General features: G+C 37.6%; 1 protein-coding gene across 1 annotated transcript; it reads right to left on the reverse strand.

Moving 5' to 3' along the window:
- Window positions 1-1,871: 1,871 nt before the first annotated feature.
- LOC128528854 (uncharacterized) lies at window positions 1,872-12,205 on the reverse strand. The gene is made up of 2 exons (XM_053502012.1): window positions 10,624-12,205; window positions 1,872-8,328 (listed from the first exon to the last, which is right to left on the reverse strand). Exons 1-2 carry the CDS (start codon window positions 12,203-12,205, stop codon window positions 2,828-2,830), a joined length of 7,083 nt encoding a protein of 2,360 aa, XP_053357987.1. The 3' UTR covers window positions 1,872-2,827.
- Window positions 12,206-18,252: the final 6,047 nt, after the last annotated feature.

Raw genomic sequence — 18,252 nt, forward strand, 5'->3', positions numbered from 1 at the left:
TTTCACCTGACAACTTTGTGCTTTTGATTTTACTTTTGCGACATCTGGCATTTTCTTTTTGGGAATCTTCTATTAAAAAGGAGTGGGGGAATTTGTTAATAATCATCTGCTTTTAAATTAGTTATTGCACTGTCAAAAGAAGTGAGTTGTTCTAAGTAAAACACTCAAAACTTGCAGAATGGGAACAAGGTTCTAGTAAAATTTGCATGTTCATGTAGATTATTGATTATTCATTGCCGTTACATACATTTCAACATTGTTTTTTAATTGGTTCTGAAAAGCATTGTTATATTAAATTAGCTGGAGAGTAGCCAAAACCTAGAAACAAAATTATAACAAAATCATTTGGTTTCAATTCTTTTTTTGTCGGTCTTAATGGGTTTTTTTGTTCCATTAATGATGCATTGTCAGAGACGCTGTATCCAAACTCTGGAGCGCTGTCAGTTTTGAGATGTAGGCCTGCTGCACATGCTATGATTAAGTGAATTGTATGACTAACAACAGCCCAATCCTGCATTATAAGATCAATAACTCATTAAATTGGATTCATTTATGGAAAAAAAATAAACATTTGTTAATACATCTGACAAAGATCTAATATTTCCCCTGTTTTTCTAAGAAATAGTATAAAAAGATCTAATGATGATCTCTAATGATTAACTATTTTTAAAGACAAGTGCATAAACGGCAAAATCTGTGTTTGTAAATTGCAGTTTATATATATTTTATGTGTGCATACTAAAGAAAATTTCTTAGTTGTTTAGTATGTATTAGTTTTGCAACTTGACACCAGCCTATTATTCTAAATGCTTCATTTTAAGAAACTGAAATAACAATAGGCCAAAAAAAAATCATTATCGCTGAAGGTTTCTACAGAATTTATTTTGTAAAAAAATATATTTTAACATAGCCTTGCACCACTGACTATACATTTCATCATGGAAAGTGATCTAAATGGGTACAATACTATCTCAGTCCACTAGAGTGGTCTATTGTGCAGATGCTGTAACATTCAGCACGCAAAACAAATCCAGCACTTACAGATGAAGACTAAATATTAGGCTCACACTGATCAGCCATAACATTACCACCACATAAGATAAAAACATTAAAAGGGATTTTTTAAATATATATCGGGAAACTGGTGACAGGATCATGGACAGCCAGGGCTAATGTCTGCCTGTGGGGAGTAAAGGCTAGCCTGTCTGGTCAAATCCCACAGAAAAACCAATGCAGCACAACTTTCCAAAAAACATCAATTGCTGGTCATGATAGAAAGGCAAAAGAACATCCAGTGCCCCATAACAGACACCCCCCCTCAACACACAGGGCCAGGCAGGCAAAGAGCCCACGGCTGCAGGACCTCCAAACTTCCCAGATCCCAATACAGTTGAGCATTCATGGAATGCACAAGACAAATAAGTCTGATCCACAGAGGCTGCACCCTGCAACCCACAGTCCCCCAAACGATCTGCCGCTAATGTCCTGGTGCCAGACCAACCAGTACACCACCAGGGGGCCAGAGCTGCCCAGGTGGCACAAGGGGAACCTACACAATATTTGAAAAAATGCAGAAGGCAACATTTCAGCATTAATAATATAATAATTATTGTGATATCATGTGAGTTTTAAAATTGGTGGTTTCTTTTGGTATTTCGGCTGCTCCCGGCAAGGGGTCGCCAGTCCGCACAACAACTTAGCACAAGTTTTTACGCCAGATGCTTTTCCTGACGCAACCCTCCCATTTTATCCGGTGACTGGGAATCGAACCTTGGCCTTCCGCATGGCAGACGAAACACCTACCATTGAGCCACATTGATATGAAATAAATACTCATGAAAACACCTTGCATTATTTTTTTCTTTTAATAACCTGGCTACAATAAATAAACTGGCTTATCTTTTCATTGTATAAACAATTATCAATGAAATGACGAAGATGACTAATTTTTTGTGACAGTAACACAATTATCTGGCAATAGTCCATTAAGACAGACATCATATTTTTTTGCTCACAGTGCTCACTAAAATGTTATAAATTTACTTTTTTAAAAGTAAATTTATTCTTAATAATTTTGAAATAAAACAGATTGACATTTTAATTAATAATGTAATAATTAATAATGTTTTAAATAATGTAAGTACCATCACTGTGGAAATATTTGTCCAACAATAATGTCTGGTGTAACCAAAAAAATGGATTGCGAAGCTGTGGAACAGGTTTGGTTTTAGGTAACTGAAAGTTAACAAAGCAGACATATGCTGAAATACAGTCAAATGTAAGTGGGTAAAAGAAACTGTCACATTTTGAAGCCTAACGCCACATTCACATTCAGAGAAATTAAAACAACTTAGGGAGTATTTGTTGCATTTCACACAAATAAAATCAGAAGAAAAAGCCCCAAAAGCTCCTAATTCTAATATGAAACATTTACACTGACTTTCATACATGTTGAATTGTGTGAAATTTGCAGTGTAAACCTCACAATTGTGGAAAAATGGTTTTAAAAAAAACAAAACTATAAATTAATTATATACTGTCATTCTGTGTCTTATTAGAAACTTTCTCTGTGAATAAAGTGACTCATTTAAGACTGGGGAGATTTATGAGATATTTACATGGGAATATAAATTATTTCTAGAATGGAATGCATATCTCTTTTATAAAATAAATAGCACTGCTTAATTGAAGCACAACTGCAAAAATATAAAATATTGCAGAACAAACCATCAAAATATTTTCAAACAGCATGTTTTTGTATTTAATAAATGTTTAAATAAGTTCTTTTTCACGAAGTCAGATATACAGTTATTCATGTGTACATCAGTCAGGTGTTCTCCACTGCAAAGTCCTCTAATTCACTCATTGTTATGATATGTGTTTGTCTTGGAGTCATTCTGGCATTTTCAGTTTGTAAAATGTCTCTGCCAGTTTGTTCACGTGTCCTATGCGCAGGACTTTTGTGCTGTACTACGTTTCTGTGACATTCTGGTCGAGAAATCTCCTGTTCACTTGATTCTCGACTTGCTTTTAGCTTGTTCGGCTCCTCTGTGAGTGAAGCTGGTGCTGACATCTGGGATGATGACCTTACAGACGGTAATGATTGGACAGAAAAAGGCATGGGCAGAAAACCAGGGTAAACCACATACGGGTGACCCAACACCTCCACAGATGCTGGTTGTGACAAGGTGCTCTGGGCCCTCTGACGCACATTGAGCTGGAGATATTTCCCTGTCTCAGGGTCAAAAAATGTCTTTGTCTTGACCTGCACTGGCATGTCCACCATGAAGATTTGCCCCGAGTTTGGATCTTGCAAAAGCCTTCTTTGGGTTACTGGAAAAGAATGAGCCACAAGGCTAGGTGCAGGAGGTGCATAATTTGGTTCAACATGATAGTGTGATATCACAGGTGAGGCCTGTACTGATGGAGGTGTTGACATCTGGATAATAGGTGAAGCAGGCAAACTGGACACAGCTTGGGACTTGGTCTCAGGTTGTACTGGAGTATCTGAGGGCTCCTTGTCATCCTCTACCTTTTTGACTCTCCTGCTAGTGAGCCTTTTAGCACGACGAAGGGCTTTGTCTGTTTTGGGAGGAACAACAGGAGGCTTGCTTGATGGTCTCATGTCACTACAGGCAGATTCAGGTCTCTCGTAGCAGGCCGATTCTGGTCTTTCATAAAAGGATGATACTGGCCTAGCATAATTTTGTCTAATATGTTCAGTGTAAAAACCTCTACTGTTTGTCATTACTACTGGTGTGGCAGCTTGACCTCCTACATTCTCAGACACCGTGCTGACAAGTGATTGGGATTCATCCTTTTCAGTAAGGTGGCTTCTTCTGTCGCAGCTTCCTGATTCTTTTGGTGCTATGAATTCAGGGGACAAGATTTTGCTTCGAACTTGGATTTCATTTGCTCTAGGTAGTTGATGTGAAGTTACTGATTGCTCTTGAAAAAAATGAGAGTTGAGAGATTCTTTTGGATCATTCTCATGACCATAATCAACTTTGATTTTTTCTGAACAGCTGTCAACTGGGGAGCCGATTCTGAATTCCTCAGAGAGTGATCTATGAAAACGTGGTCTAACAGTTTTAGTAACTGAGGAAGTTTTGCCTGTATTATCTTTCACTCTGAACAAGATGGGCTTCCCCATGGCTGGAGATGAAGTGTTGGACCGTGGCGATGTTGCATGCATTTCAGTTAATTCTTTCTTTAAAGCATTTTGTTGGCTTAATGAAAGTGGTTCTAGATTATTTTTAGTTTTTTTCTCACTTTCCATGGCATTGACAATGTAGTATTGTAGCTCCTCTGTTGTTTCTTCATCTTTCACATCCTCTTTTATGTGGTTATCAGCAGGTCTATTTGCATTGTTAAATTCGGTTTCGATCGACACTTGTGTTACAGATTGGGAATTTTTTACTTGAGTATAAACATTCCTTTCTGACATGTTTGCACTAACTGGCTGTTTTAGCTTGGGGTCATTTTTATCTTCAATGTGTGTTTGTACAGGATGAGTAGCTTGAGGATTTTGGGGTTGATACACTTCATGGCTCCTTGAATATTCATAATCCTGAGCAGTCAAAGATTTCTTAGTGTTTGTGAGCAAGGGTTTGGTTAATGTCTTTTCTTTGGCGCTTTCTGGATTGTTTACGATAAATCCTCTATCATCCGAGCTTCTAGTCAGTGATCCAACTTTTGGATACGTGATGATCTCACCCCTGGGGGAGCACTGATATTGTCCTGCAAGTGTTTCTTCTGTCATTTTGTATGTTCGTCGTTCCTGGACTTGTAAAGGCGCTGTTGTTGAATTTGAATTCTCTGGTGTCTTATTTACAGACAGCTGTTTGCTTTGCTCTGTACCGCCCACAGACTTGGAGAAATTTGCTTTCTGTGGCTCTACAGCTGATAAATTATACTTTAGATTCATATTCATTTTTTGAAGCAAATCTTTTTCAGTAATCGTGTCATCTTCAGCAGAGATAACCCTCAGCCTAGCATAGTCAGCTAAAGCGGATATTTCTGGCCTAGTTGTTTTCTTCTCCCTTGGTGTAACCTCAGTCTTAGTAACAATTCCCTCTTTTTTTGAAAGCCCTGTATCATGATAGTTACTGTTTTGATTGGGCTCCAATCTGTTGTTTCCATCATATGTATTTCCCTTTCTTTCTACAAGAGCATCTTTCTGTGGATGGTAGACACTATTAATTTGATAACGTTTGTCTTCTAAAACCTTTCCACTGCTTTCTTTATCATATCTAGTGATATCATTACTTTCTTTTAAAGTCCCGATTCCAGACTTCATTTCTTTGTGTCCACTGCTTTTCTCAGGAATGACTTTCTCAGTTTGTCCATCTATTTTGTATTGTGGCTGAGCTTTTACTTCTTTTTGATTTGTATCAATTTGACTGCATTTAACATATTTTTCCGCTTTCATTACAGATGATGCTGTCTTAAAATCATTATTTAATGGTATGATTTCTTTTATGATTTCTTTCGCTTTTTGTGTTGGTTCAAGTTTCCATTTTCCATTTGCGGTTCTTTCTAAATCACTCTCTGTCGTGATCAGTGCAGATGATGCTTTTGTTCCTGTGACTTTTGCAGGTGTTGTGTTCTGAGGACTTTCACTTACATTATTAGGTGGCACCGCATATCTAGTACTTGCACTTTCTGCCTTTATTTGGTTCTCTCTCTCATTTTTATGCACTTCTTTAACTTTCAGAGTAATATCTGCCATTGTAAATACACCTTGATCTGTCTTTCCAGCTGAAAGATCATATTTTATTTGAGTCTGATTTACGGTAACATTCTCTTTTGTTGGTTCATTAGTGACGTTAGATATTTCTTTCTGTGAAACACTCACCCTACTGATTTTGACCCCATTGCTTGTCGTGAATCTGACTTTCTCAATTTCTGGGAACTCGCTTTTGCAGACCAACTCATTTCTAATGTTTTGTAAATCCTTGTTATTTCTGGTTTGAAGATGTTCCTTGCTTACTTTTCCTTGATTCAGGGCATCTCTTTTACATACTTCTTGCGTTCTGTGTTGCAATGTGGGGCTTTTCGTATTGTCTGTTTGATTAACTGCATTCTGACTGGTCTGAACTGAAGATACCCCTGTGTCTTGGTTTTTAAGCTTGATCTGGCAGCCATTTGTGGAGATTTGATCATTAGGTTTGAGTGACTCATCGCATGAGTGATTGAGTGACTTATAGCTGCTGTTAGCAGAACTAAATTCAGCTGGAAGTTGTGCCTCATTCTCACTTGTTCCTTGTACCATCTCAGTCCTTTTGTTAACTACATCATCATCGTCACTTTCCTTCAGTCCTTTCTCCACTGTTTGTACTTTCTGTCCGACTTGCTTGTTTTCCTCCAGCTGCACATTTCCATTTGCCATGGTTTTCCTTGTTGGCTGAGTGTTCTCTGTGTCTTCACAAACTGGCACAATCTTTGACATCAAAATGTCTTGTTTTTCTGAAACATCCTTTTCAAAGTTTTTATCCGAACACAAAACTCCATCAGCTCTTTGTGTGCCTCCTCCATCAGCTATCTGATGCTCTTGCTCTGAAACAGTAACCTGTTGCATATGGTTTTCCTCAACATTCCGCAAAAGTTCAGGAGAGGTTTCTGGAGACTTTGGTTTTCTGCATTCTGGAGAATGCTTTTTAGTGAATTCAGCCAACATCAACATTTTCTCAGTAGATGGATGGTCATTTTCCATTGTATTATTTTGTATTTTTTGTAAAGAGTTACCTGTACATTCATCCTTTTCATCTGCTCGCTTTATATCCTGCTCCTTTGGATCTGACTCCAGTAGAATTGTATCTCCATTAGGAAGCCCATTTTTGGCCAAGAGACTCTCATAAGATGAACTAATATTGTCCACCTCTGTTGATCTATAATAATCAAGTTTATCTTTGCTTGCAGGAGAATCATTTTTCCTTTCCACACTTTCTTGTTCCGCCATATGGTTGTTTAAAAGCAATTTTACCTCTTTACTATCCTCTTTATTTTCAACAAAGTCATGTTCTTTATTTTTATTGCTGATTGTTTCTTTTTCGTCTTTCTCCTTGTGTTCTTTTGAAAGTTGATTTTGACTTTTCTCTTGGTCTTCTGGACTAGTTACCATAGCAGCATCACACAAGCTTGACACGGAAATGCTAAATATTATAGGTTCGTCCTCTGAAACAGTTTCTGATGTGCTTGAAACACATATGTTGTATATTACAGGCTCATCCGTTGGTGAACTGTCTGCTTTGCTAGCAATGTGAATGATGTGGCTTTCAGGTATTGAATTTTTAATGTCAGCACTTTTGTCTGGAGCAGGGTGGTCACTGAGCTGTTCATCTTTATTGTTTATTGTAACGATTGGCATGAAAAGCTCCTCAACTGACTTTTCATGTTCAGTGCCTGGAGACTTTGAGGCACTATTACAAGTTCTTATGTCATCATCGGACTGTTCCCTTTCCATAGGTGTAATTTCTGTATGCTTATGGAAATCTTTCGCATTTTGCTCATGTTGTTCAGTGTCTGAGGCTGTTTCATGGTTTGCTTCTAGTTGCTGATTGATTTTTTCTGTTACTTCTTTATTCTTTATCATTGGCTGATTTTGGTTTTCATGTTCGATTTTTATTTGAAATTGAGACACTGTTTCTTTGACTTTACTGTTTTCACAGCGCAGCATATTCACTTTTTGTTCGTGCTCCAGGGTATATTTGTTCTTCTCTAAAGAATCAAGTTCCAAATTTACTGCCTTACTTAAGCTTAAAGTAGTTTGGCATTCCAGTTTTTTGATAGCATGTGCATTTTCCAATGATTTCAACATATCATCATGAGTATTCTGTGGTTTATGAAGAAACACGTCTTCATTTGTTGTCTGAATTTCTTGTTTTTCCATTTCTGGAGGTTCTGTATTTGGCATACGACATATCTGGTTACTAATGTTTGTCGGATTTTCGGAAAACACTGTCTGATTTTTGCTGACTCCACCAGCTCCAGGCTCAAACCTTTGTTGTTCAGTATTTGCCATTTGTTTATCAGGCAAAGTAGCTTTGGAGTCTGTAAACTCCACTGTCACTTCAGCAGCAGGTTCATCTTCATCTTTCACCCAATCTGTTGATTTTTTGTTTTGTCCAGTACCAATTTCAACCTGTCTTACATTTGGAGGCATTAATGGGTTTTCTCTTATTGTGTTGTCTTTAAATTTGGATCTTTCGTTAAAATCGTTGCCTTGCTGAGAAGGTGTATTACTATTAGCTGTAGACTTATCTGTGTTGTCATTTGACAGTTGTTCTTTAAATTTGCTAACAGAGCGTTCAAGGGTTACGGCTTCACCTGAAATGCTGCACAGTGTAAGATGGTTAGTTGCTGCTTTTACCAAGACATCATGCTTTGGAATATCATTGCTATTTACTTTAAATGTTGAGTAGTCTGTGGTATTTGATGTGCATGTTGTGGACAGGTTAGGCAATGTTCTATTTTTCTTATTGACAGCAGATTCTTCATCAGTAAAAACCTTGAGAGATGGAGAGCTTGAGAAACTTTTGGCAACAATTTTTCCATTTGTAGTCTCTGGTTCTTTCACATTGTCTTCACTAGGATCGCTAAATTGATTTTCTTTTGATTGCATGTTTAGCTGGTGAGCATACTTTTGAACAAAGTTTTTCTTGTCTACCTCTGTGAACCTTTCTTCTGGTGATTTTATCATTTGCATCTTTGATCTTTCTTTCTCATTAGCAACTTTGTCTTTCTCAAAGCCCATGTTCCTTGTAGGTAATTCCACTTTTTCTGCCTCAAGAGATTCAGATTTTGGCTCATTTGCTTCTTGAAATTGTTGTTCTTTGTATAAGGGAACACTTGAATAAGTAATGTCCTGAAAAAGATGATTCAGTTTTTCTGCAGTAATTTCCTTCCTTGGTGACAGAACCTCCTGGTTTATTTGTCCAGTTTCATTGCTTACAGATATACTTTGCTTTACTGGGTTTCTTGATGGAATAGAATGTTTGGCGAGGCCTTTAATTGCTGATATCTCCTTCTGGGCATGTGCTTTTAATTTTGAGGTGAGTATCTCTTGCTTGGTTTGTCCTTTTTCTTTGTATGAAAGTGCTCTTGGTGTGGTTTTATCCTTCTCATTACTTATAAGCATGTCTTTTCCTGACTTCTCTTTTACGTCGTTTGAAACATGTGACTGCTTTCTGGGAAAGCTATATGATACATTTGTATTTTCATGGTTCCAGGGGGAATTTCCATCTTGCTGTGCCTGTGACAGAACTTTAGATGGTTCGCTTTTAGCCGCTATATTCTCGGCTACATCGGATGTAACCAGAGAAGTTAGATTTTCTAATTTAGTTGGGTCACCGACTCTACCATTAAAACTGTGTCTATTTTCTCTACTTTTCTTCACTTGTTCATTGTCTCTGACAGAGAGAATGTCATTAATGTTAAATTTCTCCCCTCTTGTTTGTGACCTATTAGTATTTTGGAAAGTTCTTTGAGCATTGGATATATGAAGGTGTGTATTTATATCACCCTCCACATGATATGTCTGACTAGGGGCAATAGAATAGGTTGGCTTGTGTTCCTCAGTTTTGGCTCTTTCCACTATTATCAAATTTCTCTGGCTTGTTCTTGCTGGATATGCTGTGCTTTGCTGCTGAATGCCAGATATCCTTGACAGGGATTGTACATAATTTGATGCATTTGGTTGCTCTGCTTTTGTTTCAGTTTGCTGCAGTTGTCTTGACATGCACTCTTCACTCTTAGTGTGTCTATTTTCAGTTGTTACAATATGCCATTGTTTGTTCGACTCATATTTGTATGGCTGATAAGCAACAGATCCTTCATTATATTGATACTTCTCCACTGATTGCAAAAATTGTGTTCTCTGACTATAATCTTTTTCAGTCTTTCTATCATTTGCAGCATATTTCATGTTTCCCTGAAGACAAACTTCAGCCTTTTCACGTGTTGTAATTTCTGATCCGAATGTGAAGTTTGTCTCTCTAGTAGGAGAGGACATTTTTTGCAGACATTTATTGGTATATGTTTGTAAATAGCTTTTTGTGTCTTGAATCTGTTTGTCCTGTGGAAGCCAACTCCCATTTATATTCTCATTGACTTTATTTATGCACGTCTTTGACTTCTCATTGGCTGAAGGTAAATATTGCTTAGCGGTGGCTTTCCTCTGTTTGTCCATTTCTATCAGCGCAGCTATTTCTCCCTTATATGGCAGCGCATCTTTTATCCCATTATTATTACCAATTTCCTTGGTCACCATATTTACAGGTCCTGCTCTTTTCCAGGGCAAGTTTTCTTCAGTCACCTGGTTATTGATATATCCGAAACTTGGTTTTCTCACAAAGTTCCTCCCCTCTTTCAAGTTCTGATAATGTGCATCTTCTTTCACTGGGCTCCTACCATTATTTCCATGTCCTGAATTTGTTTTTAACTCAAAATGTTCGCTCTCTCTGTTATTAAGCAGATCAGGGTAGTTATTCTGTGAGCCCAAATATGGAATATTGCAGTTTGTAGTGCCATACTGAGGAAATACAGTCATATTGTTATGTGATTTATCAATATACTGTTTGTGCTCTGCAGTTTGAGATAAGGAAAGCTCATAATTTGAGTTACTAAGTTCCCAAGCATCAGCTGCAGTAGAGAACTCCTGATTGGCTACTTTTAATCCAGATGATTCTAAAAGTCTGGATTCACGACCTTCCAGCTTTGATGGCTGCTTACTCCTATCTGACAATTCTAAACCTTTAAATTTTGTAGGGCTGTATGTGCTCTTGACTCGTTTTCTGTTGTCTTTCAGGTTGAACAGTAGACTTGATGCTTTGGATTTGTAGCTATCACGCAGCTGTTTGGCATCAGACTGTGGTTTCAGGTCACCGTCACACTCAGACACCAATGGAGTATGTGCGAATTGCAGAATTTCTGATGTTTCTGTTTCCTGTCTTCCAGGAATCACAGGTGTCAAAAGATGAGAAATGTTGAATGGGGTTGTTCTACTGGGCAACTCACTGCTACCTGCTTTCCCTACTTTGTGATGAGTTTCATATGTATGTCTACTTTGATAAAGCAAGCTAGAATCTGGCCTGTGCACTTTTTCTCTGGTTGGTGAGGCTGTGGAGGGCCTGTTGCTTGGCAGTTTGTTTCTCGCAAAGTTATTATTTTTCCATGGGGGGTTATTGGATGCAATTTCAGACTCACATCTCTTTTCCACGGCAGAGGCCTTTTGGATTACTGTGGACTTAGAGCGCTGAGCAGCAGAAATGTCCTCAATTTGTCTTCTGGTAAACTGCCTGCCTTCTGCTGGAGAGCTTGAAACCCTGTGCATGGCTGTGATTTCTTTGTAGAGAGGAGACTCATACCACCTAGGAAATTCAGTAACTGGCACAAATCCTGAAGGTTCCCCTCTTTCAAAAGGAAACCTGTTATAATCCCTCCACAACTGAAAAGGACTGAATTCACTGTGGAAGAAAAGGTTAGTGCTGTTTAATACCTTGAACTTTGTTTTTGAGGATGTTGCTGTGTTCATCTGGGCCACTGAATGAAAATGGTTTCCATAAGATTGCAATGGGCCTGACCTAAAATCCGAACAATAACCTGAACCTGACAGCTCTTTATGAATACTTAGCAGAGCTGATTTGTCCCATGATTCGTTGTTAAAGTCGCTGTATTTGTCCTTTGCAGTATCAGGAGCCCCACTATCACAGTAGCTCTCCCCTGAACTAAAGGCCTTAATGAGCGATGAAACTCGGGAAGTGCTTCTTTTCTGTTGCCATGTCACCTCCATGGAGCCATTGCTTATGTAAGACAAACTCTCATCTCGGAGAACATGCTCTTGTGCTACGTCCACATAGGAATGCTGGAATGTTGAAGCCATCTCAGATTTTCTTTCTGCCCCCTCATACTGAATACCATGAGCGGAGAACTCCTGACAGGTTATCGTTAAATCTTTCTTTTGCAGGGCTTCTTGAGCACAGGTTTTGTGCTGATTAGCAGGGGAGGAAACCTCCAAGTCATTGTAGATGGCGTCCTCTCCGATACACAAGCTCCGGAAGGCTCGTTCAGTGAGGCTGCTTACCTCCCTGTCTGTATCATCCATGAAGCTTCCCACACTTGATGTGTCACTGATGCCATCAGAGCACTTTCGAGGGCCATGTGTGCTTCCCCGCCGGTTTGCTTGGCGCTTTTCCAGAGAGCTCATTTCAAATACCTGCTCACATGAACAGGACACAGTTGCTTCTATCGGTCTCCGAAATGGCCTACTTATGAAGTCTTGCTTTGAAACAGTTCACCTTCCAAAAGGTGAACAGATTGTGATTCTTTCCTGCAACAGAATCAGACAGTAGTGTCAAAAGCATGAAACAAGTCAGTCCCAAACAGTCCAATAAATTCTATGGGAACAAGAAATTAAATATTAACTCATTACGCACATTGCACTCCTAAATGCTTGACTTTTTTTTTTTGCATGTTAAAACATTGTTACATGACAACAAAATGTGTGATGTTGTCAGGCAGATTTATGTCTTAATAATGGCCTTAATAACATGTGATGAATAGAGACATGCTGTTGCTATGCACATGAAAGAGTTTATCTTACATGATTTATTTTTAGAGTAGCAAGATGCTTTCCATTTTCAATTAAGGATTAAGCATGAACAGTAGCATTAAGGATTAACCATGAAATGTCAGTGTTAATAAGTATATGTATTGCTAAAGGTTAAGAAACATTTTCAAAATTTTATGAAAAATATCCACTGTGTAAATAATTACCTCATTCTATATTTTATTTCAATTTATTTTGGATGGATAATAACATTTTTCGATCACCATATGGTTATTTTTAGTCATCACTAAAATAATCTGAAGCCTTTTTACTACTGTACATGATTACAGCATTATAAACAAAGTCTTAAAAGGAACTGTTTATTATTACAGTATTCATTTTAGATAGTGTTATATGAAATTCACAGAATATTTTACAAGATATTTGACCCAGTACTTGTTATAACCACTATAGGCAACTATGTCATTATAATTTTACATTAGCTTTTTTCAGCTGCTCCACAGTCCTCATGCATGACCCAGAATAACTCGTCTAAAATCCTCTTTTATCACTTGGCTCAAACGGTCAGCCAAGCACCACCATATCATATTCAGTTACAAATGCATTCAGGTAAGCCAAATGCAATACTGATCAAATGAAGAAAAAAACAAATCTTAATAACTAATGTTATATTAACCATATTGTTTATAGTGATACTGAAATGAATATGCCATCAAGAATCCTGTCAAAAAAAAAAGTTTTATGACTTCTGTCTTCAAACTGTGTTATATCATGGTCATTTCCCAGCACCAAAATGTCTGATTGTTTTTTACTTGCTTGTACATCAGGTGGATTATGAAAATATTTAATATCTTTTGTAGAACCCGATATCTTGCAGCCATGTTTTTTGGTGATACATGCAGATTTATCAACATTATCTCTAACGTATATAATATGAACATTGTGCAATATAATGGCAGAATTAATGATCCACCCAAACACTTTTGAAATGTTTTTTTTTAATTAATATATATAAAATATATTAAAATAGATTGAAATATATCAATATCAAAAGCAAAAAAAAAATGTAAAATGATCAACTTGCTTACCGTTTGGCCTTCAATTCCATGTTGTAATAGTTAATTTGTTTTCGACTAGAACACAATCAACCAAAATCCAAATCATATTGTGAGTCCTTTTGTGAGATAAATGGCCTTCTTTTAAATTCTGTCACTTCACATTGTGGCAGTGCTTTTTTTTATTGTTCACTTCTGAAAGAAAACAACAAAAAAAGAGACTCAAAGCCCACTTACGATTAAGACCCCTGCTTCAACAGGGGCATTGCTGTAGCCAAGACACAGTGGTAGAAATACACTGAAATAGGAGTGACTTCAGAGAGCGAGTCCCTGAGCTGAGTGAGTAACACAGGCTGAAGGCTGACCATTTGGTGTCAAGTGACAAAGTAATGAAATAAACATGCTTCTCAGTTAGTGTCATGCTCAAACCATTACAATTTTAACTAATTCTGGCATTTGTTGTAAACCCATTGACACAGAGATAAAATTTGGATAAAAATAAATATCTTCTTGTTGGTGTTGTTGTGGTGGCAAGCAGGTGGCTCAGCATTTGCCCAGGGGTAAAAATAGCCTGTTGCTTCACTTAATCTTTTCTCTAGGACAGTGAAGTGCTTTAGACTTGTTAATATTTTATATACAAATACATAAGTACACATTGCTCTCACCATTTTACTGAATCAAAATAAGTTCAAGAACTATTCGATTTTTCATATTTTGTCAGTAAATAATGCAAAGAGAAAAAGACACCTTTTTAAATCTTTCTTTCTTTCTCTGATACCTCAGTGTAATAAAAGAGTCACAATGAAGAAGGAGAGTGTCTTTTTAAGCCATCTCTGACTACTTCATTTACAAATGGACCCTAATATCAAGCCAGTCTTGCTTTATACTCAGTCACTGCTATAATAGGAGATGGGTGCAGAGAAAACTTTCCCAGGAGGCCTGGCTACAGTCGAATGCTGGCTGCCTGTGAGTGATGGACACTCACATATGGAAAGTGAGACCGGCAGGGTCGGCCATTATTCACCATAGCCGTCCTCCCCGCTCTTTACTGCTCCGATCTTGCAAAAGCGGTAGCTCCCCCACTGTCTCCTCTCACTCAACGCCGTTCTTGCCTCTGGATCTCCTCAGGGCTGTGTTTCACATTGACAAAAACAGAACTTAACATTCGTTATGCTCAATGGAAAAGATACACCGAGTTAACATATTGTCAGAGTAAAAGAGCTTTTACATGAATGAGCTGAGAGGTAGATTTACATACATACAGTACAGTCTTTTGTGACCTTTGAGGAGACTTTTTATTACCTTGTTTTTTCACTGTAAGCTCCACCCTAACATTTTCCCTCTCTTTTTTACGTCTGCACACAACTTGCCATTGGCTTTTCCAACAAAGACAAGATTTGCATAACTATAAAACTTCAGTATAATTTGGTGAAAGCATTAGAAAAGTCAAGAAATCCTGTATACATAAAAAAAAACCATTCAGCAAAGTTTTAGTCTGTACAGGACCATACATTACAATGATCCGCATATACCGTAATGGTTTAGTGGAAACCCCAAGGTCTGTAAAGCATAGCTACATTTTCCATGTATTTATTTAATTATTTAAATGTAATCACTGCATTGTAAATCCCATCTTACTGCTATTATTATTATTATTATTATTATTATTATTATTATTATTATTATTATGTTCATGAAAAGAATCTTGTTCAAGGAATTTCAGTTAAAGGACCCCTGACTACAAAATAAGGTCTGTGAACTCTTGCAACAGAATATCCCATAGCATGTTTTTTCCTGCTCTTTGTTCTTAATTTTAATAAACAAAATGATTGAATTAATATTTTTTTTTAAAAATTGTTTTAGCAGGTTAGTAAAACCTAGTAGTATAATCTATACTTCAAATGTATTTGTAATGTCAACAGACGTATGCAATCAGTTTAAATTGTAGCTTATTTTTTTATCTTTCATTACCACTTAACAACTGTATCATGAGAATTGTGAGTTTGTGTATCCATCCAGCACAACAGTTACTCTAGCTTTGTTACAACTCCTGCACAATACCTTGCAGTCTTTCATAGTCAGGGGAATTCTACAGTGCTTACTGTATGTCTGGATCACTGCTAAATTTTACCAGCACCATGTGCAGAATGAGATTCATTGCATTCTAATCACATTTTGCAAGAATTTAATAACTATAATGTCACTTTAATGAAATTACCAACATGGAAACAATTTGATATTGACCAAATAGTCAATATCAGTTTCTCTCTCTCTCTCTCTCTCTCTCTCTCTCTCTCTCTCTCTCTGCTACAAACATTCTTGCAATCTCTACTTTCCCCCACCTAAACTACTCACTGCAGTGACTGAGAACTGCCTCTCACAGCTTTATGAAATCGTAATAATTATCACAGTTCATTTAAGGTATTTCAATTATTCCATATTTACTATATTTACATATTGGCAAAGCTCATCTGCCAAATGCCCAAGTGACAGATTAATGCTGGTTGTTTCAAATAAAGCCAGTGTTGCTAACAAATATTGATTACATCAGGGATATCAGTCAGCGCATGACTTGTTAATCAAACCCCGCCCTCTTTTAAATAAAGCTTGAGCTAAATTACTTTCCCTTAATGGAGCAGAATTGCCTTTCTGCATAAAAGTATTGCAGTGACTGAAAAAAAATCTCTTTTTTTGTGATCTGATGTAAGACATAATAATATTTGGCAATGTTAAGTATATGTAAAATAATGTTTTACTGTGTAGATGTAGTAGTTGTGTTTAGGTTGGCACACAAATTTATCAGTAGTTGTCTTAACTTTTTTAATGCTAAATAATTTTCCACCGAGTACCAATCAAAATAAATGGGTTCCCTTATAAAGTGCATTTGTTCTCCTGCAAACTCCATGCACACAGACTCTAGGCTTAATAGAACCCAGACCCTGCAGGTGCAAGGCGACAGCGCTAACCGCTAATCCACTGAGCACTACAGCTTTAGTTTTAGTTTAATAAATTAATAAATTAAACTCATAGATAATGCACTGTTACCCAGTCAAGGCTATTTCTTCTATATTGGTCTCAGTTAATAACTTAATGAAGCCTGCCTATCCCTGGAGACATAGGTCACGAACCGGCGTACACCTTGGATGGGGTACATACACCCACACACTCTCATTCACACAGTATGGACAATTTGGGAACACCAATTAGCCTAATCTGCATTTTTTTAGTTGTGGGAGAAAACTGGACCATCCAGAGAAAAGACACCAAGCATGGGAAGAGCATGCAAACTCCATGCACACAGACCCAAGGCAGAAATTGAACCTGGACCCTGGAGGTGCAAAGTGACAGTGCTAATCGCTAAACCACCATTAGTTAAAAACTGACATGACAATATTCCGGTCATATGGTGTTTTGATCTTTACATAAATACCGTTAAGACTTAGGGGCCTTGCTCAAGGATTGAAAGCTGGCAGCATGGTGGTGCTGGGAATCGAATTCAAATAATCTAGTCAAGTAGACCAAAGCCCTAACCATGAAGCCACCTTTGCTCTGAGTTCAACTCTATTTAAACAAAGATCATCATGCATATAATTTGTTTCATGTGATGTGAAAATGTTTTACTGGAACCATGGATACAGCATGGATGCTCATACAAACAATATCAGTTTTCAGCTATCTCAATTTCAACAGGACATTTTGCCAGAGTATGACAATGCTCATACAATCACATTTCACACAACTACTATTATGATTACTAAACCAATTCAGTGAGAATAATTTGCCCTAATGGCAGAGCCAATAAACAAATAAACTGAGTGATTTAATGGAAGAGGGTTTTTGTTGCTGTGCAAGTGGCCCACATGAGTTTAACAAGAGCGAAGTACACCCACAGGATGACACATATCCTGAATGTATGAAAGTGCGTTTGCTTTGATTTCCCCTGATCCTCAACTTCCAAATAAAAGCTACAACAAGTGTCCCTGGAGTCTAGTCCAGCGCTTAACCATCCTCAACCTTGGCTCGATGACCCTGAGTGCAGTGATGAGATACGTGGAGCATATTGAGATATAGCTGAGATAAGATGCTCATCTGTTATTTCGTTGTATCTCCCGCTGACTTGTGTATTATATTAACAAGTCGTTTACTCATTGACGGAAAGCCTCTCGCCATGGGCTCTTTTAATCTGCATTCATATGAAATGCTAGATTTCACTGCAGGCAGCGGATCTGCAGGTGGCCAATGTCTTAGGCTTTAATTGAATAAGTGAAAGAATCAATTGATGGGTCTTATTATATTTACAAGTGATGACTTGATCGTAAATTTTAACTATTTTCTTTTATCAGTTCAGGCTTCACGCCTTCACGTCTATGTTTATGTACAGAAATCTAGTCAGTCTTGTCGGTACTAACCAGATGGTGTCACTGTGGAGTCCTTGTGTAAGGAAGATAATATTGCAACAGAATAATTACAGTGCTCTCTCTCTCTCTCTCTCTCTCTTTCTCTCTCTCTCTCTCTCTCTCTCACTCTCTCTCTCTCTCTCTCTCTGGTGGTGTTTCAGCTCCACTCAGCTTATTTTTCAGTTATTCCTTTTAAAGCATCCTCATCAGTAATAGATACGCTTTAATTCTG

The sequence above is a fragment of the Clarias gariepinus genome, chromosome 8 (genome assembly GCF_024256425.1).
Source record: "Clarias gariepinus isolate MV-2021 ecotype Netherlands chromosome 8, CGAR_prim_01v2, whole genome shotgun sequence".
Classification (NCBI taxonomy): domain Eukaryota; kingdom Metazoa; phylum Chordata; class Actinopteri; order Siluriformes; family Clariidae; genus Clarias; species Clarias gariepinus.